A 20,808-nucleotide genomic window follows, 5' to 3' on the forward strand; every position below is an offset into this window, starting at 1 on the left:
TTGGAATATTGTGTTCGGTTCCGGTCACCTCATTGCAGGATGGATGTGGAAGCTGTGGAGAAGGCACAGAGGAGATTGACCAGGATGTTCACCTGGATTGGAAAATATGTCAAGGTTAGGGGTTCTTTGGAATGAAGAAAGATGAGAGGTGACTTAATAAAGGTCTATAAAATTATGGGACAGCCCATGCCTTTTTCCCCATATGGGGATAGTAAACACCAGGGGACATCTGTACAAAGTGAGGGGAGGCAAGTTTAGAGGAGACGTCAAGGGTAAGCTTTTTTTACACACAGAGTTGTGGGGACCTGGAATGCATGGCCAGGAGATGGTGGTGGAGACTGGAACATTAGGGGCATTTAAGAGACTCTCAGACAGGTGCACAGATGAAAGAAAAATAGAGGGTTGCAAGATAGGAAGGATTTAGGGTTTTTTTGGCAGTTATATCTGGGTCAGCACAATATCATGGGCCGAAGGGCCTGTTCAGTTGTGGCTATCTGGCGACGTCAAGGATGATGGTCTTCATTCCAATGGGCTCTCGCATGGCTTATGAGTCCAGTCTTGGACAGTGGCCCACTGAGCGAAGATGCCTGCACGTGGATTTGTTGACCATGTATGTGACAATAAGCCCACGATACTTCACAGATCGCCCAACTGGCCCCAGTGGCGTGGAGCTGGTGGATTTGCAGCAGCCGTTGGGTTCAGAGTGATTCAGTCCATTGTCCCACCGCTGAGGGCTTGGTTGGATTGTTCTTTGTCAGGGACCTCCCTTCCCCTCCACCCTCGACCTCATCGCCATGGGCGATCCAACCAGGAGCAGAGCTCTCGGGATCTCAGGACGACACTAGCTTCTCCACCTTGACAAGTTGGCGATCCACGGAGAGGTCTGTCCTGCAGAAACCAGAACATAAACACAACAGCACAGCACAGGCCCTTCGGCCCTTGATGTTGTGCTGACCCATATATCCCTTTTAGAAAACCATTCCTACCCTGTAGCCCTCTAATTTTCTTCCATCCATGTACCCGCCTGAGAGTCTCCACCACCACCCCCAGCAAGGAATTCCAGGCACCCACAGCTCTCTGTGTAAAAAACTTAACCCCGATGTCGCCTGTGATGGGTTATAATTATATATAAATATGTTTTAAAGGAGATAGATTGTGGGGGTGTTTAGAGTGTAGGTCACAAACAAACAAACACTTCACAAAACAGATCTTAGTTAAAATCCAAGAGCCTTGCTGAAAGTGAGAGTATTTTGGAAATGCTTTGGTAAGGAACTTCAAAAGCAGGTGTAAATGAATTATTGTTTTGAAAGCAACAGATGAACAGGCTCAGAAGTTTGGGTCTGGTGCCACAATCTGTCTGGTTGCAGTATGCTGTTCTAAGAAGGTCATGTGGTTTTGCAAGCAGAGAGAGAGAAAAGACCAAACAGGCTTTCACTCAGAGAGAGAGAGAGAGAGAGAGAGAGAGAACTGACATCTGCAGTGGCTTTTGGCAGCTTGTTTAAACCCCATTTTGAAGATGAGTTCTGAGTTCTGAGTTCAGCCTGTTGAAAACCCTTGTTGTCCTTACAAGATGAAATGACTGGATAGAGTGTTTTACCTGAAATAAGGGAAACAAGAGGAACTCTGTGGCGACCTGGAAGAAGAGGTTATAAATTGGAAAACCCATGAAGGGGCAAGTTTCTTCGGCAAGACAATGACGTAGCTGATCGGAGGGAATCAGTTTGTGTCCAACAAGCAACAAATCTCTCTCTGAGAACCAACAAGAACCTTCCTGAGCGGTAACCATTTAACCGTTTCCACCAGAGTCTGGTGAAAATGCATAAATGTTAAATTATGTTCATAGTATAAGAATTGCCTGACATCGGTGAACAGGGAGGAGTGAGAAATGAGATTGGACTATGAATCAAAGAACATTCCTGAACGTATACACGTGCGCTTGGAATTAGAAGCAAGTTAAGTTAATGGGAATAAGTTAAAGTTTGATCCTGTTTTTATGTTTAAAGAAAATTAAAATTGACTTTTGTTTACATAACCATTTATCTTGGTGAATTTCTATTGCTGCTGGGTTTTGGGGTCCTCTGGACCGGTAACACTCCCCTAAACTTCCCTCCCTTCACCTTGTACAGATGTCCTCTAGTGTTTGCTATTCTTGCCCTGGCTGTTCACCTCATCTATGCCTCTCACAATCTGTAGACTATGTCCCACTACCTCCCCTGGCAGTAGATTCCAACCCTTCTAAACCGTCGGACTTCTAAACAATAAGCTTAATCAGAGACTCATTTAAGGGCACATTATTTTCTGTACTACACAGTTAGTTTGCTTATATTTCTTTCTTTGTTTACAATTCTCTCTTTTATATACGTATATTTTCTTGTTTTTACACTACCGATAAATGGCCATTCTGCCCTGCCCACAGGATTGTATGCATATGTCCTCTGACAATAAATCTGAACTTTGAATTTTTCTCTGCAAAAAAAATGTTTCCGCTCAAATTTCCTTTAACACTCCTCCTTCTCATCGTAAACCTCTTGTTTTTGATACCCCTATCATGGGAAAAAGATTTTTTCTCTGTCCCTGACAAGTTCTTATATCTCTCGCCCTCCTTTATTCCAGAAGAAACAAGTTCAGCCTCTCCAATCTCTCCCCATAAGTGAAGCCCTCTGATCCAGGCCCCATCTCGGTGAAGCTTCTCTGCCTGCTCTCCAGAACCTCCAGCACATCCTCCCTCTCGTTCGGAGGCCAGAACTGTGCACAACCATCCAGTTGCCGCCTCAGCAGCGTTTTCTAAAGACTCAGCTTTGATATTTTATTTTAAAATGTAGACGTGCAGCGTGGTAACAGGGCCCTTCCAGCCCACCCCTCTATGTGGGCCATTAACTTGCTGACCCCGTACATCTTTGGAGCACCCGGAGGAAGCCCGCGCAGACACAGGGAAAGCATGCAAACTCCTTATGGATTCGTACCCGGGGCGCTGGCAAGGTAATAGTGTTGTGCTAACCACCACACTTTGGCTGGCAGCTCGTTCCACACTCCCACCACTCTCTCCACGAAGAAGTTCCCCTTCATGTTCCCCCTAAAATTTTCCCCTTTCACCCTTAATCCATCCCCTCTGGTTTGTATCCCATCTACCCTTAGGGGAAAAAACCAACCTGCATTTACTCTGTCTATCCCCCTCATCATTTTAAACATCTCTATCAAATCTCCTCTCATTCTTCTCCACTCCAGGGAATAAAGTCCTAACCTGTTTAACCTTTCCCTGTAACTCAGTCCCTGAAATCCCAGCAACATTCCAGTAAATCTTCTCTGCCCTCTTTCAGTCTTATTGATATCTTTCCTGTAGTTCGGTGACCAAAACTGTACACAGTGCTCCAGATTTGGCCTCACCAATGTCTGATACAACTTTACCATAACATCCCAAATCCTGTACTGAATACTTTGATTTATGAGGGCCAATGTGCCCCTATCTACTGCAGTAACAATATATAGTTTAAAAAAAAGAGCAGAAAAACATTGGTTGGTTTGAGACGAACATCACTGTTGGAGCTAGTGATTGAAGTGAAATGGACTGTGCTGACCAGCTACAACCACGACCCTAGCCAGAAGAATCTGCAGGCATTCTCATCAAGGCCTGCCAAACAGTGCGTCGCTGGGCCAACGACTGCGGGCTGCAGCTGTGCGCAATGATTCCGAGTGCCTCCAACTCCGGAAACACCAGAAGGCATCAAGAAAGCCACTGGAGTACCAACGAAGAAGTCAGACCTGCTGAAGACCAAGACGAGGGAAGTCATCGCTGATCAAAAAAAGCAGATGGGGAGGTGGGTTGGCTCTACTCCAGAGAAAACTCTGCTTCTCAGGAAGCCCTGGTCGCCATTGAAGACTTGCCAGTCTTGGTGGAACTAGATGCAGAACTGAGCAAAGCAATCAATGCCAGGTGAAGATTCCATACTCCCAGGATTTATCAAGTGCTGGAAGCCATGAGCTTCTCCGTCTGTGCTGGAGAGAGGCTGAGGTACCTCAGGATATGCGTGACGACAAGATCGTTACCCTGTACATAAACAAGGGCGATCGTAATGACTACTGGGGCATCTCACTGTTGAGCACCATGGGAAAGGTCTTTGCCCGAGTGGTCCTAACCTGACTGCAGATCTCATCTACCCTGAATCTCAGTGCGACTTCAGGGTGAAGAGATCAACAGTTGACATGCTCTTCGCAATCCGCCAACTTCAGGAGAAATGCCAGGAAGAGCAGATGCCCCTGGACATCAGCTGTCTCAAGGCTTTTGACCTCGTGAGCAGCCGGGGACTGTTCCTGCTGCCCTCCAAAGCCGCTCAGCAGTGTCACTTCCTACCACAGCAACATGAAAGGGACAGTCAGCTTCAATGGAGTCACCTCTGAACCATTTATGATTCTAAGTAGAGTGAAGCTAGTGCCAAGACTATTTGGCATCTTCTTCTCCCTGCTGCTGTCGCGTGCATTTCAGGATCCCGACGATGGGAGTACATCTGCATACAGGAAGCGATGGAAAGCCCTTTAACCTGGCCTGCCTGAAAGGGAAGAACAAGACCCAGCGGGTTCTTCGACGGAGAGCTACCATTTGCTGATGACGCAGCACTGACCTCCCACACAGAAGGGCAGCAACAGCGGCTGATGGGCAACTTCGCCAAGGCCTGCCAGGAGCTCTGGCCGACGACCAGCATCGAAACAACCAATGTAACGGGGCAAGATGTCGCGCCGACAGTCTGTTGATGTCACTGATAAGTTCACATGCCTGGGCTCACCAGCAAACTCTCACTTGATGCAGAAATCGACAAACGCATCACTGAGGACGCCAAAGGAGAGTGGAGTTACAAGCACCTCACTAAGCTCAAGGTGTATCAGGCATTTTCCCCCAGCTCCCTGCTTTATGGCAGTGAACCGTGACAGCATAGGCCAGGTAGGAGAACTGGCTTCTATTCCCGATGCCTTCGACACATCCTGGACATATCCTGGCAGGGCAGACTCACCAACACCCAGGTTCTGGATAAAGTCTGTTCCCTCCTGTTGTGTCAGAGACGGCATCGGTGGCTTGGCAGATGGAGGACGGTCGCGTCGCAAAAGACCTGCCGCATGGCTGAAGCATCCCGAGCCACCGGCCGGCCACATCTGCGGTTTAGAGATGTCTGTGAGCGTGACCTGAAATTCGCTCACATCCATATGCTCAACTGGGGGCCCCTTGCTGATGAGAAGCCCTGTCAGAAAGGGCGAGAAGGGCGGTGAGAAAAAGCGGGCATGCCAGCTGGAGGGCAAGAGGACACGGAGGAAGCAGAGGTGATGGAGCCAGTCGACCACAACCCATCGTTCCAACTTCATCTGCAGGGACTGTCATGCCAGAGTGGGCCTTCCAGACACTGCTCTAAAACCAACTGACTGTCCACGATGCCACCATTGTCTTGTGAGACAAAAGGATGTCTACCTTCCTGTGATGCCAGTTTCAAGGAATTATATATCTGTATTCCTAGATCCCTCTGATCTACCGCACTCCTCAGGGCCCAACTATTTACCATGTATGTTAAAGCACAACACTGGAGAAACTCCACTGGTTAAACAGTGGACTTTATGTAGCAAAGATAAAGGTACCTAACCAACTTTTCAGGCTTGAGTCCTTCATCAAGATGTGAGCAGAATGCAGAATGCAGGGAGAAGCATGGTTCCACAGGTGGATAAGGGAGGGAGGGCACAAACAGGGAGAGGGGGAATGGCTCTTTGAATGGAGAGGGAAGGGGGGTGGAGAGGAAAGGAGGAAAGGAGACAGAGGGAGGGCGAAGGGAGGGAGAACGGGGAGTGGGCTAGCAGAAACGGAAGAAGTCAATGTTAATGCTGTCCAGTTGGAGAGGGCCCAGACAAAAACTCAAGTGTTGTTCCTCCAATTTACAGGTGGGATGGTCCACGAGGCCATGGACAGACATGAGCATGGGACAAGGAATTGAAGTGTTTGGCTGTCACTGATGCACGTTTACCGTATACATCCTACCTTGGCTTGTCTTTTCAAAATGGAACACCTCACACGTGTCTGCATTGAAATTCCATCTGCCATGTTGCAGCCCACTTTTCCAATTGGTCCTGATCCCTCTGCAAGCTTTGAAAACCTTCCTCCCCATTCACAACATCTCTAATCATAGACTCATCTACACACCTGCTGATCCATTTTACCACATTGTCATGTAGATGACTGATATTGTCGACAACAACAATGGTCCTGATGCCCCATCAATCACTCAAGAGACTATTGTGGAGAACTCATAGGCTTTAATTCACTTGAGAACATAGCATATCCCTACTGTTTGACTGTCCTGCACTGAGTTGCAGGGGATTGTGGAACAGCCACCTTTATACAGGAGCCTGTGGGGAGGCGCCACAGGTATAACCGGCCAATAGGCTTCCCCAACCAGATAATTATACATGACAGTGATTCACCACAGGTCCCAGCACCAATCTTTGAACTACACCACTAGTCACAGGCCTTCAATCGTCCACGACCACGCTCTGGCTTCTCCCATAAAGTTGACTACCTCAACATGAACCTGAACCTTCCTGGCTAACCTCCCATGGTCAACGTAGACAACATCCACAGCCTTTTTTGGTGACCTCCTTGAAAAACTCAAAATAAACAGGACCTACCACGCACAAAAAGCCATATTAACCATCCCTAATCGATCACTGGCTCTCTCAAAACTTGCAAGCCCGATCCCTTCAATGTTAGGCTCACCGCCCTGTAGTTCCCTGGGTTGTCCACAGCCATTGATATATATCACAACCAACACCTGTGTGACCACTGATGCCTGACGTGCACCAGCAGACTAACAGAAGCCAGGATGAGGAATTAGAGTGACAACTCTTTCCCTCTCAGAGAGACACAACAGCTATGCGTGGGAGTTAAAGCTTTTAATTCTGTTACAAATAGACTCCGAGGTTATTGAATAAAAGCTGCCATTATTTAGACTCTGTGCTGTTAGAATGAGTTGGCCATATTAATGTATTAAAACACATTTCAAAATTGTTAGTATTGACCATGGAAGGAAATATTGATCCACAGGTACCAGGGCCAGGTCATTATGTAAAATGGGATAAGATTTACTGAGCGATTTCTTTACCAACATCATTGTTCCAACACCCTTGGTGTTAGCTACACAATGATACAAACCCTCACTGACCCTCACTGGGGGACGGATTCCACACACACTGACCTGCACAGGGGGGACAGGTCCTGCACACACTGAACCTCACTGGGCAGGGGTGGGGGGGGGGGGGGTGAGTGGGGGGGACCTACACACTGACTCTCACTGGGGGATGGGTTCCACACACACTGGTCCTCACTGGGGGATGGGACCCACACTGACCTTCACTGGGGGACAGGTCCCACATACACTGACCATCACTGGGGCATCTCACTGACACTCACTGGGGGGACGGGTCCCACACACAATGACTCTCACTGGGGTACAGATCCCACACACACTCATCCTCACTGGGGGACGGGTCTCATACACTCTGACTCTCACTGGGGGATGGGTCCTACACACATTGACCCTCACTGGGGGATGAGTCCCCCACACACTGATCCTCAATGGGATGACGCATCCCACACTCTGACCCTCACTGGAGGATGGGACCTATATTCACTGGGGGACAGGTCCTACACACACTGACCTTCACTAGGGGATGGGTCCCACACACACCAACCCTCACTGGGGTGACGGGTCCAACACACACTGACCCTCACTGGGGTGACGGGTCCAACACACTGACCCTCACTGGGGGATGGGTCCCACACACACTGACCCTCATTGGGGTGATGGGTCCAACACACTGGCCCTCACTGGGGGATGGGTCCCACATACACTGACCCTCTCTGGGGGATGGGACCCACACTGACTCTCACTGGGGTACAGGTCCCACGCACACTGATCCTCACTGGAGGATGGGTCCCACACAGACTGACCCTCACTGGGGATGGGTCCCACACACACTGACCCTCACTGGGGTGACAGGTCCAACACACTGGCCCTCACTGGGGGATGAGTAGCATACACTGGCCCTCACTGGGGGACGGGACCTACACACACTAACCCTCATTGGGGGATGGGTCCCACACACACTGACCCTTGCTGGGGGACTGAACTGAACCTCTGCACAGGTGGGTATCAGAGCCAGCTAATGGTGTTATGCCTTATTTCCCATCTGGTTCCTCCCCCTGCTAGAAATCATCGAGAAGGTGAAAGATCACCAGCGGCCACCCTTCCGTCCCAACACGGACATGAGTGTAGAGGAGATGAGTCTGTTGATGCAGCGATGCTGGGCAGAAGATGTCCTTGAGAGGCCCGATTTCAACCAGATTAAAGTTCTCCTGCATAAGCTCAACAGGTGGGTCTGTGCTGTCCAGGGATCTGCGACCATCCCCACTCCCCTCGTTCCCTCACTTGTACCCAGGCCGACCTAAACCATGATTCATCCTTTCGGCGATGCACGTGTAGAAGTTGTTGAGGGAGAGTTGTTCATGGTTAAATTGTTGGGGGAATTCGTGAACCAGGTCTATTTGTAACCCCGAAGGTTAACTTAGAGGTTAGTGCAATGCTATAACATTGCCAGTGACCCCGGGTTTGATCCGGCGCTGTCTGTAAGGAGTATATACTTTCTCCCTGTGTCTGCATGGGTTTCCGCTGGGTGCTCCAGTTTCCTCCCTCCCTTCAAAAATGTTAACTGGGTGTAATTGGGCGGCTCGGGCTTGTGAGCCAGAAGAGCCTGTTACCGATATATATATTTAAATTCTTCGTTCAAGTGCCTTGCTGTTCGGTGTAGGCGATCATGTCTCCCCATCCGACATGATCTCTGACCCCCCACCCCCGAATTGTAGTTGTTGCCCTTCCTCCCCCGTTCTCCTTGAGCTGAGACCGTAGTCGATGTTGAATTCATGGCTCTACATGGGGGTAAAATACTGAAGGGGTTTCCTGTTGCTGCCTTCAGTTGCAGTGGACGGGTAAACCCTGCCCATTGATCAGCAGATTCACCTGCCCAGTTACCACCATAAATTCCAATTTGTAGAATCTGCTTGTAAAAAACCATCCACCATCTGCAACCCTTGGCTTCACGTAACCCTGAGTGGGAGGCTAAACAGTTACCACACATTGCCCAGGGGTGACCTGTAGGTTATCGGACAGAAGGAGTGCCTTATACCTTCCTTTTGCTGGGCAATTGCGCAGCACCGATACTGGGATGTTTAAATTAAAAAATTAATATAGGTCTGGAACTGCAGATGCTGCGATCGTGGGCAAAGGGCAGTAGGAAAGACATGACGATTCAGGCTGTGCCTGTGGAGGGAAATGGACAGTCAACATTTCAGTTCAGGACCCTTCCTCCAATAATATGGGAACCCCCCCAATTCAATGGGCCCCCTCCTCTCATTCAATGGGTCCCCCCCCTTCTCAGTTCAATGGGTCCTTTCAGTTCAATAGTCCCCTCCTCTCATTCGATGGGTCCCCCCCTTCTCAAGTTTGATGGCCCCTCCCTTCTCAGTTTGATGGGTTCCCCCTCCCCCTCAGTTCGATGGGGTGTTGAGGATGGGCAATAAATGGTGGCCAGACACCATGAATGAATGTTGTGGCGTGTAGATGATTCTGAGCCATACCGACTGCAACTGGCCTGTTCCCACAGGGAGCACAGCTCCAACATTCTGAACAACCTTCTGTCAAGGATGGAGCAGTATGCCAACAACCTGGAGGAGCTGGTGGAGGAGCGGACGCAGGCCTACCTGGAGGAGAAGAGGAAGGCGGAGGCTCTGCTCTACCAGATCCTTCCGCAGTGCGTAACCCTGGCCCCTACCCTCGCACCCACACCTCCGCACTCACCTCCCTTCGAGGCCTCAAACAGTCCTTTCAAGTGAACCACGCTCCATCCTCTCTCAACCACCTTCCTCATGAAGGGGGTTACAGGGCCGGTGGGGGGGGGGGGTGTAGGGGACCAGTGGGGTGTTACAGAGACAGGGAGGGGTGTAGGGGACCAGAGGGGGATATAGAGACAGAGGGGAGGGGGTGCAGGAGACTGGAGAGGGTTGCAGAGTCAGGGAGGCGCCTGACACATGGGGAGAAGGGCTCTGCCCCACGGGAAGGAGGGATCCACCAATGGGGAGGAGGGATCTGCTAACATGGGAGGATCTGCCCCACGGGGAAGAGGGCCCAGGTGAAGATACTGCCATGACATTCTGCCCCAAGCCTCGCCCATGCCCTGTAACTGATGTGACGAGGTTGGGAGAGTGGGCCAAGGGGGTCTCATATGGGGAAGGGCCAGCTTCCTAACACTCCCTCTTCCACCCCTGACCCACTCCAGCTCTGTGGCCGAGCAGCTGAAGAGGGGAGAGACAGTGCAGGCCGAGGCCTTTGACAGCGTCACCATCTACTTCAGCGACATCGTGGGCTTCACGGCCCTCTCCGCCGAGAGCACCCCAATGCAGGTAATGGGGAGCTGCAGCCAGGACCAGGCGGGAGAGTCAGGCCAGCTTCCCTCAGGAGGCCTGAACCCAACCCAGGCTCAGAGCCCCCCACTCTGGACTGCAGCCAGGAGGGGTGGGAGTATCAGATTACCCTCCCTCAGGAGGTCTTAGACCAGCAGACCCATGACCAAACACAGACCAATTCTCCTGCAATGGTCGAGATTTTAGGACCAATTTTTCAGGTCGAATCTGGGGGCGGTGGGTGGGGGGGGAAATCGATGATTATATGGGTCATACTTTTGGGCAGCAGGGCAAGGATCTGTGGTCGGGGTGTCGGGAGTTTGGATGGATGGGTGGTCGGGGTGTCGGGGGGGGTCGGATGGGTGAGGATCGGTCTTGGCGAGGATCTGTGGTCGAGGTGTCAGGAGTTTGGATCGGTGGGTGGTCGGGGCGAGGATCTGCAGTTGGGGCACTGGGATCCAAAAAAGGGAGGTGGTCTACCTTTACATGGGATGGACTATTACACGAGTATATATGGTAAATCTACAGCACACTAAAGGCTCTTCAGCCCACAGGGCTGCCAGCCTAATAACAACTGCCACGAATTTCCCTACTGCATAACCCTCAGTTTTTCTCAGCTCATGCAACCAATCTCCATGTAATGTCCTAAAATCCCGACTTCCTGGGGATTGGGTCGGGATAGAGGTTCAGATTTTCCGAATTCTCGGGCAGTATTTTTTAAAATTCAAGTCTTAAGGAGAATGAAGGAGAGATGAACAGATACATTTCGATAATTTAATAATGAAACATTTTTTCATATAAAACATAAAATAAAAAAAACCCAAAATATTGCTATAAAATTACATTTAAAAATAAATTAAGGCAAAAATAAAAGAGAGTAAGGAGATGTCTGTGGTTCATTGTCTGTTCAGGAATCAGAAAACTGTCCTTGTGCCGCTGGGTGCTCGTCTTCAGGCTCCTGGACCTCCTTCCCGATGGTGGCAGAGTGAAGAGAGCACGACCTGGGTGGTGAGGGTCCATGAGGATAGAGGCTGCTTTCTTGAGACACCGTCTCTTGTAGATGTCCTCGATGGGGTGAAGGCTGGTGCCCATGATGTCGCAGCCTTTTCCTGTCCTGTGTATTGGCACCTCCGTATCAGACGGTGATGCAACTGGCCAGAATGCTCACACTGGTGGGCCTTCTTCATGACTGCATCGGTAGGGAGGCCTCCAGACAGATCCTCAGAGATGTTAACTCCCAGGAATTTGAAGTTCGTGACCCTCTCTGCTGCTGCTGACCCCTCGATGAGGACTGGTTCAAGTTCCCTGATTTTCCCCCTCCTGAAGTCCACAATCAGCTCTTTGGTTTTTCTAACGTTGAGTGCAAGTTTGTTGTGGCCTCCTCTCAACGAGCTGATCTATCTCCCTCCTGCTACATGTAAAAACATCCCTCCTGCACTTCATCCCTTGCACCTTAAATCTCTGCCCCCTCATGTTAGACATTTCATGAAGACATCAGAAATAGGAGCAGAAGTCGGCCATTTGGCCCATTGGGCCTGCTCCACCATTTAATGTGATCATGGCTGATCTGATGATCGACTCATCTCCAACGACCTGCCTTTTCTACATATCCCTCAATTCCCCAAGTATGTCAAAATCTACCTAACCTTGTCTTAAATATATTTACTGAGGTCACCTTCAATGGGCAGTGAATTCCACAGATTCCTCTCCCCCCCCCCCCACCCCCAGGAAAAGCAGTTCCTCCTCATCTCCAGCCTTAATCTACTCCCCTGGATCCTGAGGCTGTGTCCCCTGGTTCTGGTCTCCCCCACCAATGGGAACAACTTACCTGCCTCTATCTTATCCATGCCTTTCATAATTTTATATGTTTCTATAAGATCCCCTGTCATTCTTCTAAATTCCAGTGATTGCGGTCCCAGGCGACTCGTTCCCCGACGCAGACATGGGGAGAAACTCCTCACAGACAGAATAACTGTGGACAGTACAACGGTGGGCTCACTCATAGTTGGATTTACAGCCAGTGTCGGTGCCGCCGATGCTCTGGCCTGGTGGTCCTTCCCCTGACCAGTTCCTTTCCAATTGTCTGCAGGTAGTGACATTGCTCAACGATCTTTACACCTGCTTCGATGCCATTATCGACAACTTTGATGTTTACAAGGTAAGGGCACCTCTCAACGTCTCCTTTTGTAACTTAATACTGTCCCTCCCCAATTTTCTCCTCTCTCTCCCTTTCCCCTCTTCTTCTCACTTGCTCTCCACCCGGCACCCCTTCTCTCCCTGCTACCCCCTCTTTCTTCTTCTCTCCCAAAATTTCCCTTTTCGACTTTCCATCCACTGGAAGAGTCTCTCTCTCTCTCTCTCTCTCTTTCAAAAACTGGAAGTAATGGTCTTCTTCCCCCTCTCTCCCCTCTCCTCCCTCTCCCCTCCACTCCCCCATTTACCCCATCTCCCCCTCCTTTTGTCTCTCCCCTCTCTATCTCCCTCTCTCCTTCCTCTCCCCCTTTCTCTCCCCCTTTCCCCTTCCCACTCTATCCCTCTCTCTTCCCCTCTTTCCCCTTCTCTCCCTTTCGCCCTTTTCTCCCACTCCTTCCCCACTTTCCCCCTCTCCCTTTCCCACCTCTCTCCCCTTTTCCCCTCTCACCCCCTCTTTCCCCCTTCTCTCCCTCCCCCTCTCTCTCCCTCCCCTGCTCTGTGGGGTTCCCAGGTGGAGACGATTGGCGATGCCTACATGGTGGTATCAGGCCTGCCAGAGCGAAACGGGAAGCTGCACGCCCGGGAAGTGGCCCGCATGTCCTTGGCCCTACTGGAGGCGGTGAAAACATTTAAAACTCGCCATCGCCCTGACCAGCAACTGAGGCTTAGAATTGGAATCCACACAGGTGAGGAGGGATGGAACCAGCACAGGCCTGGAGCAGAGTGACTAGGACTGTGCAGACCGGGAGGATCCAGAGTTATTGTCACGTGCACAGAGAAACAGCGAGAAAATTTGTTTTGGCAAGCAGTCCAGTGAGTCAAACCATACATAGCACAGTCGTTAAATACCAGCACAGAGTTATAGAGAGCGATCAGAGCAAAGGCCTCACATGCTCGTGGTGTGAGGTTTGTTCCGAAGGCCGATGACAGCTGAAAAGAAACCGTCCCGGAACCTGCCAGGGTGTGGCCTTCGTCCCAGAGGGCGAAGATGGTGCGACCACGGTGGGACACATCCCCTAAATCACTGGCTGCTTTCCCAAGGCAGCAGGAGGTGTTGGTGGAAGAGTTGGGGTCTGTGGGGTGATGGAGGGGAGGGGAAAGTGATAGAGTGGAGGGTGTGTGGGGTCGTCTGTGATGCAGGGGAGATGGGTGTGCGACGGAGGGGAGGGGGTAGGCGATAGAGGGGAGGGGGTGGGCGATAGAGGGGAGGGGGTGTGTGACAGAGGGGAGGGTGGGTGTGTGACAGAGGGCAGGGTTGTGTAACGGAAGGAAGGGGGGGTGTGATGGAGGGGAAAGTGTGGACGACGGGGGGGCTGTGCGGACGGGAGGTGGTCATATGACAGAGGGGAGGGGTTGTGTGACAGGGGGTGTGTGAAGGAGGGGAGGGGAGTATGAGACAGAGGGGAGTGTGTGACAGAGGGGAGGGGGATGTGATGAAGGGGAGGGGAGTATGTGAAGGAGGGGAGGACAGAGGGGAGGGGTCTGTGAGAGATGGGGTCTGTGTGGTGGTCTGTGCACGTACAGTAGAGGGGGAAACGGGGTATTGATCTGCACAGGGTAAAGCTGCCTCTGCCCCATGTATCCTGTGTGACGCACAAATCCAGGGCCAGTGTCTCCATGTTTCTCTGCTCTGTTCCCAGGGCCAGTGTGTGCAGGGGTGGTGGGGCTGAAGATGCCCCGCTACTGCCTATTCGGGGACACGGTGAACACGGCCTCGCGCATGGAGTCCAATGGTGAAGGTACGGCTCTGACTCGCCATACACCACTGCCCTTCCCATCACGCACCATTCCCTCAGTGGGGAGCTCCCTCAGTACCACCCCTCCCAGAGTGTGGAGCTCCCTCACTACTGCCCCTCCCACAGTGTAGAGCTCCCTCATTACCACCCCTCCCACAGTGTGGAGCTCCTTCACTACCACCCCTCTCAGTGTGGAGCTCCCTCAGTACCACCCCTCCCACAGTGTGGAGCTCCCTCACTACTGCCCCTCCCACAGTGTAGAGCTCCATCATTACCACCGCTCCCACAGTGTGGAGCTCCCTCAGTACTGCCCCTCCCACAGTGTGGAGCTCCTTCACTACCCACACTCTCACAGTGTGGAGCTCCCTCAGTATTGCCCCTTCCTCAGTGTGGAGCTCCCTCACTACTGCCCCTCCCAGTGTAGAGCTCCCTCACTACCACCCCTCCCACAGTGTGGAGCTCCTTCACTAACAACCCTCCAACAGTGTAGAGCTCCCTTACTACCATCCCCCCACAGTGTAGAGCTCCCTCACTACCACCCCTCCCACAATGTGGAGCTCTCTCAGTACCACCCCTCTCACAGTGTGGAGCTTCCTCCTCACCACACCTGAACCACAAAGATACCCCTCATTCCCACACTACATGTACGTTCTTTCCTCTGGCAGCAGGTCTTGAACCCCTCGAGCTTCCACTCAGGACAAGGTTTTTGGAGGGCAGGCCATTCCTTTAACCTGGTCTGGTCTGTTCCTCCACAGCCCTGAAAATCCACATGTCCTCCGCCACGAAGACAGTACTGGAGGAGTTCAGCTGCTTTCTGCTTGATTTACGAGGCGATATTGAAATGAAGGTAAATCATAATCGGCACAGGAGAAGGATTCAGGGTTGTCCCCTGGAAATCACGGCAACAACACCTTTCCATTTCGTGACCTCTAACCCAGTTCCTGAATTTTCATCCGCACCCTCCCGTCACACAGATGATGTGGGCACAGGTTGGGTTGGACACAGAATGAAGCACCCTCCACACCGTCCCGTCACACAGATGTTGTGGGCACAGGTTGGGTTGGACACAGAATAAAGCACCCTCCGCACCGTCCCGTCACACACAGCAGGGCAGGGGCACCTCAGGTTAGACACGGAACAAAGGCCCTTCCACACCGTCCAATCACACACGGCAGGGCAGCGGCCCATTGGCTTAAACTCAAAACAAAGGCCCTTCCACACTGTCCCGTCACACATGGCAGGGGAGGGGCCCATTAGATTAGACACAGAACAAAGGCCCTTCACATCGTCCCATCTCACAGGGAAGGGCAGGGCCGATTGGCTTAGACTCAGAACAAAGGTCCTTTTACACCACCCCACCACACACGGCAGGGCAGGGGCCCATTGGATTAGATACAGAACAAAGCTCCCTCCAAACCGTCCCGTCACATACCCCTTGGGTTAGACACAAATCAAAGCTCACTCCGCACCATCCCATCATACACCACAGGACAGGGACCCTTCACGTTAGACATCAGGCAAGAGACTGAATTTCAAGAAACAAGGATCCCTTGCCCCTGCCCCCCCACCCTGCCCTGCCGATAATGTAAGAGACCCTTCCACTTCCACAGACTCTGGAGAAGAATTTGGAAGTGATTGGGTTCTCAGCCGACCAGCCTGCCCCTCCTGGCTTGGACTACCAGCCCTGACTGCGTGAGTGGGTAGGGTCTGAGACCAGTGAGGGCTGAAACCAAGTCCTCTTGCAAACAGTAGTGATCGCAGCCCAGAACAACATAGGCAAAACTCTCCCCGCAATCGAGAACATCTATGTGAGGAATGCTGCTGTTAGAAATTAAAGTACCTTTAAAGAAATTGCTCGAGACAAAAATTGAGAACAAAGAACATTTATTACTACAACAATGCAAAGTTGGGTGCTTCCCCTTACCCTGGGAATACACACACATACTGGGGCTCACCCAACTTTTATACAGTCAATTTCAGTATCAGAATGCCCTCCCCCTTACATTCTTCTGCCCCCTGGATGGGTTTGGCATAGGTAATCCTTCCTGCCTACGTGCAGTTTCAGTACACTTGGAGGACCAGGGGGTATCCTGTGGGTGCCCCATCATGTCATTGTCCTTATTCACACCTTCCTGATTCTCTGGGCTACAGTCTCTTGATATGCAGAGTTGACTCATTCTATCTAGGGTTGGCTAATTTCATATGTATAAATCTGTGTATGGTTAGCTAATTAGAAATGTATGACTTGGTACTTCTGTCCAGGGCTAGGAGACCCTTATCTGATCCAGACTACCTCAACTTCCTACATTCTATTGTACCTTACCATTCCTTATCTTAGTCTTATGGTCTTGTCACAAAGACTAGAAGATTCTTATGTTAATCGTGCTGACTCTGCTTTCCTGCATCCTAAGCCCCAAGCTTATCCTGTTTGAACTGGTTACAGCCATTTACTGATGAACTTTAGTTTCTTCCATGTTCATAATTTTAGATCAATTTTCCCATCTCTCACACTGCTGTCGGCGGACAGTAGCCATCATCAAGGATCCACACAGGAGCAGAAGGAGGCCAATCAGCCCATCGAGTCTGGACCACCATTCTAATCATGAGCTGATCTATCCTCCCATTCAGCCCCATTCCTCAGCTTTCCCCCATTACCCTTGATCCCCTGACTAATCAAAGATCTGTCGATCTCTGACTTAAACACACCCAATGACCTCGTTTCCACAGCCACCTGTGGCAACAAGTTCCACAGACTCACAGCTCTCTGACTAAAGAAATGTTTCCACATCTTTATTTTAAATTGATGGCCTTTTATCCTGAAGTTGTGCCCTCTGGTCCTAAACTCCCCTCTAATGGGAAATATCCTGTCAATGTCGCCTCTGTCCAGGCCTATCAGCTTTCAAAATGCCTCAAGAATCTCCCACCCCTCCCCCCCCCCCCCACCCCTCCATCCTTCTGTACTCTAATTTGTACAGTCTAGAGTTGACAATTGTTCCTCATATACTAACTCTTTCATTCCTGGTGTCGTTCTAGTAAATCCCTGAAACCTCTCCAATGCCAGCAGGTCTTGTCTGCAATACAGATGGTCCCTGACATACGATGGTCCAGCTTACGATTTTTCATAATTACATTGGTTCAAGTCCGTACAGTACTTCAAATTTTGGCTAGGCTATGATGTTCATTGTCTCCCCACAGCACTGTATCAGTCGCCACACGGATCCCACTGCCCCGCTCTCTCCCCACAGCCCCGTGTCGGTCCCCACACTGATCCCACAGCCCTGTATCAGTCCCCACACGGATCCCACTGCCCCGCTCTCTCCCCACAGCCCCGTGTCGGTCCCCACACTGATCCCACAGCCCTGTATCAGTCCCCACACGGATCCCACTGCCCCGCTCTCTCCCCACAGCCCCGTGTCGGTCCCACTGATCCCACTACCCCACTCTCTCCCCACAGCCTTGTATCAGTCCCCACACGGATCCCACTGCCCCGCTCTCTCCCCACAGCCCCGTGTCGGTCCCACTGATCCCACTGCCCCACTCTCTCCCCACAGCCCTGTATCAGTCCCCACACTGATCCCACTGCCCCGCTCTCTCCCCACTGCCCCGTGTCGGTCCCATTGATCCCACTACCCCACTCTCTCCCCACAGTCCCGTGTCGGTCCCACTGATCCCACTGCCCCACTCTCTCCCCACAGCCCTGTATCAGTCCCCACACGGATCCCACTGCCCCGCTCTCTCCCCACAGCCCCGTGTCGGTCCCACTGATCCCACTGCCCCATTCTCTCCCCACAGCCCCGTGTCGGTCCCACTGATCCCACTGCCCCACTCTCTCCCCACAGCCCTGTATCAGTCCCCACACGGATCCCACTGCCCCGCTCTCTCCCCACAGCCCCGTGTCAGTCCCCACACTGATCCCACTGCCCCTTATCGTCACAATTCTTTCAACTTGCGATGGGAGTGCCAGAACGCAATCCCCATCGTAAGTTGAGGACTACCTGTAAGGCACCCAAAACTGTGCACAGTCTCCAAGTGAGGTCTCGCCAGTGCCCTAAAGAGTCTCTACATCACACTCCTGCACTTGTCTGCTATCCCTCTAGAAATAAACACCAGCACCTTCTTCCAGATTCAAGATTCAATTTATTGTCACAGTAATAAACAGTGTCATATTTCATGAAATTCCTTTTTGCCTGCTGCAAGGCAGACACCGGCAGGAATTACTTAAGCGCGTCTTACAGTCAGATTTACAGTCAGAGAGAGAGGGAAGCAAAAGAGATTCCCCCAGAGCCACCGAATGTCCGTAGATTCCTCCCTAGTGCTTCCGCAGCTACTGCAGCCACACAAAGTCCATTCCAAATCACTGACAACCCGAGCTCCAGATCTGAACCTCTGACACGATCAGGGAGCCTCCAGTGCACTCGGCACCTCCTTGCAATGGTTCTGATACCTGGTACCTCTCCAGCCAGTATCCAGCAGCCCACAGCCCGGCGCGAGTCTTCTGGCCGCAGTATCCAGCAGCCCACAGCTTCCACGAGTTCCTCGCCTTGAGTCACCAACAGCTCACCACGTGCACTGGTCCCTCAGCCACCAGAGCCCCCTCATTGATTCACCGCCATGGTCAATGTAACCACAGGCTGTCTCCTCCGCTTCTCCTTCTCAGATCTTCCCATCCTCTGGTGCCTTGTTCCAGTCCTCTGCTTCCCCGGTGTCTGCAGCCCCTCGTGGCCGCTGCTGATCAAGAGGTGCCACCATCTTGGGTGCAGACCTGAGGTCACAGAATTTCAACCAGAACCACTGTCAGTCCCTTCGATAGGCCGTTCGAAGCCTGTGCAGAGCCGATGGCAGTCGACTGGGCAGCTGGACCCCGCGGGAGGGCTGCACCTCCGCTCCCTGCAGGTCTGCACCAGCACTACAGCGGCTCCGTCAGCGCCGCCATCGTCACCACCTGGAGGTCAACCCTTCAGGGATCCTGCACGATGACTCCCAGCTCCCTTTGCATCTCGAAATTTTGAATTCTCTCCCCACCTAAATAATAGCCCATCTCTTCTACCAAGGTACATGACCGCACACGTTCCAACCTGTCACTTCGATCTCCTCCCCTATCCAAGCCTCTCTGCAGCCTTTTGGAACCCTCCGCACCCCCTCCCCTTCCACCTACTTTGGCATTATCTGCAAGTTTAGCCGCAAACCCATCTGAGTCATTTATACACAATGTAAAAAGGAAGTGACCCCAAAATCACACCACCCAGCGCACGGTCTATTCTTGCTGCTGCTATCAGGAAAGAGGTGTTTGTGCCATAAAACTCGCACCCACCAGGTTCAGGAACAGCTGCTGCCCCTCCACCGTCAGACTCCTCAACGACAAACTCAATCAGGGGGTCATTTAAAGGCTCTTTATTGATTTTCTTTTTTATTCTCCCTGTATTGCAGTCAGTTTGTTTACATTTCATTAACTATTTACATGCGTACATTGAGTACAGTTTTTCTGCACTACCCATACGTGGTCATTCTGCCTGGTCCACAGGAAGAGGAATCTCAGGGTTGCATGTGATGTCACGTCTGTGATCTGACAATCAACCTGAACCTTTTGTTTTTTAGGGGAAAGGGAAGATGAGAACTTACTGGCTGCTGGGGGAGAGACCTGCCGGCATCCATGGCTGACAGCCCCGGATCCTCCCCTCCCCATCTCGCACGGCATGCTCCCCTCGTGCTCCTGTATGCAGGGGTCTTCTCTCACCCACACCTCCCCACCTCCCCCCACACCTCCGCCTCTCTGTACCCTGGTGCTGTGGCACAGGGCTGTCTCCCAGGCCCAGGAGGAACGGGACCCCCCCCCCCCCCACCCCACCCCACCCCACCCCAGCTCTCTTCTGTCTCGCTCAGACACGATTGTGCTCATGGTTCTTTGTGTGTCAGTCGGACCTGTTTGCTTTTATCTACATTAAAACCAACATAATGAACCTGGCAACTATGATTATCACAGTCTCAGTCTTTGTCAGGGCCCACCACTCCTTCCTTATCTCACACTCCTCCGCTGGCACCCCCCCCCCCCTCTCTCCCCACCACCCCCCCCCCCTCCATCTCTCTCTCATTCCTCCCCTTTTTGGGCCTGATATTGAATCTTCCTACATCTCTCTCTATCTAGATTATCTGTGTCATTCTGTCCCTGTCTTTCTCTCTCCTCCCTGTCTTTCTCTCTCTCTCTCCTCCCTCTCTCTATTCTCCCTTCATCGATGTCCCTCCTTCAACTTACTTTCCTATATCCCTCCCTCTCTCGTTCTCCCCATCGCCCTATCTCTTTCTCTCAATCTCCTACTTCTTCTGCTCCTCCCTCCCCTGATCTACCTCTTCTCATCTCTCTCCCCCCGATTTACCTCTCTCCCTGATCTACCTTGCCCC

At 51.7% G+C, this 20,808-nt stretch overlaps 1 protein-coding gene across 1 annotated transcript in view; it reads left to right on the top strand.

Moving 5' to 3' along the window:
• Positions 1–20,370, top strand: part of LOC138762888 (atrial natriuretic peptide receptor 1-like) — an 81,725-nt gene extending 61,355 nt beyond the window's left edge. The window contains exons 15-22 of the mRNA XM_069936406.1: positions 8,238–8,400; positions 9,688–9,834; positions 10,360–10,483; positions 12,573–12,641; positions 13,188–13,362; positions 14,317–14,415; positions 15,168–15,259; positions 20,008–20,370. Coding sequence (XP_069792507.1) covers positions 8,238–8,400; positions 9,688–9,834; positions 10,360–10,483; positions 12,573–12,641; positions 13,188–13,362; positions 14,317–14,415; positions 15,168–15,259; positions 20,008–20,070 — 932 coding nt within the window. The 3' untranslated portion in view covers positions 20,071–20,370. The remainder of the gene's footprint in view (positions 1–8,237; positions 8,401–9,687; positions 9,835–10,359; positions 10,484–12,572; positions 12,642–13,187; positions 13,363–14,316; positions 14,416–15,167; positions 15,260–20,007) is intronic.
• The last annotated feature ends 438 nt before the right edge of the window (positions 20,371–20,808 follow it).

Source organism: Narcine bancroftii, chromosome 5 (genome assembly GCF_036971445.1).
Source record: "Narcine bancroftii isolate sNarBan1 chromosome 5, sNarBan1.hap1, whole genome shotgun sequence".
Lineage (NCBI taxonomy): Eukaryota > Metazoa > Chordata > Chondrichthyes > Torpediniformes > Narcinidae > Narcine > Narcine bancroftii.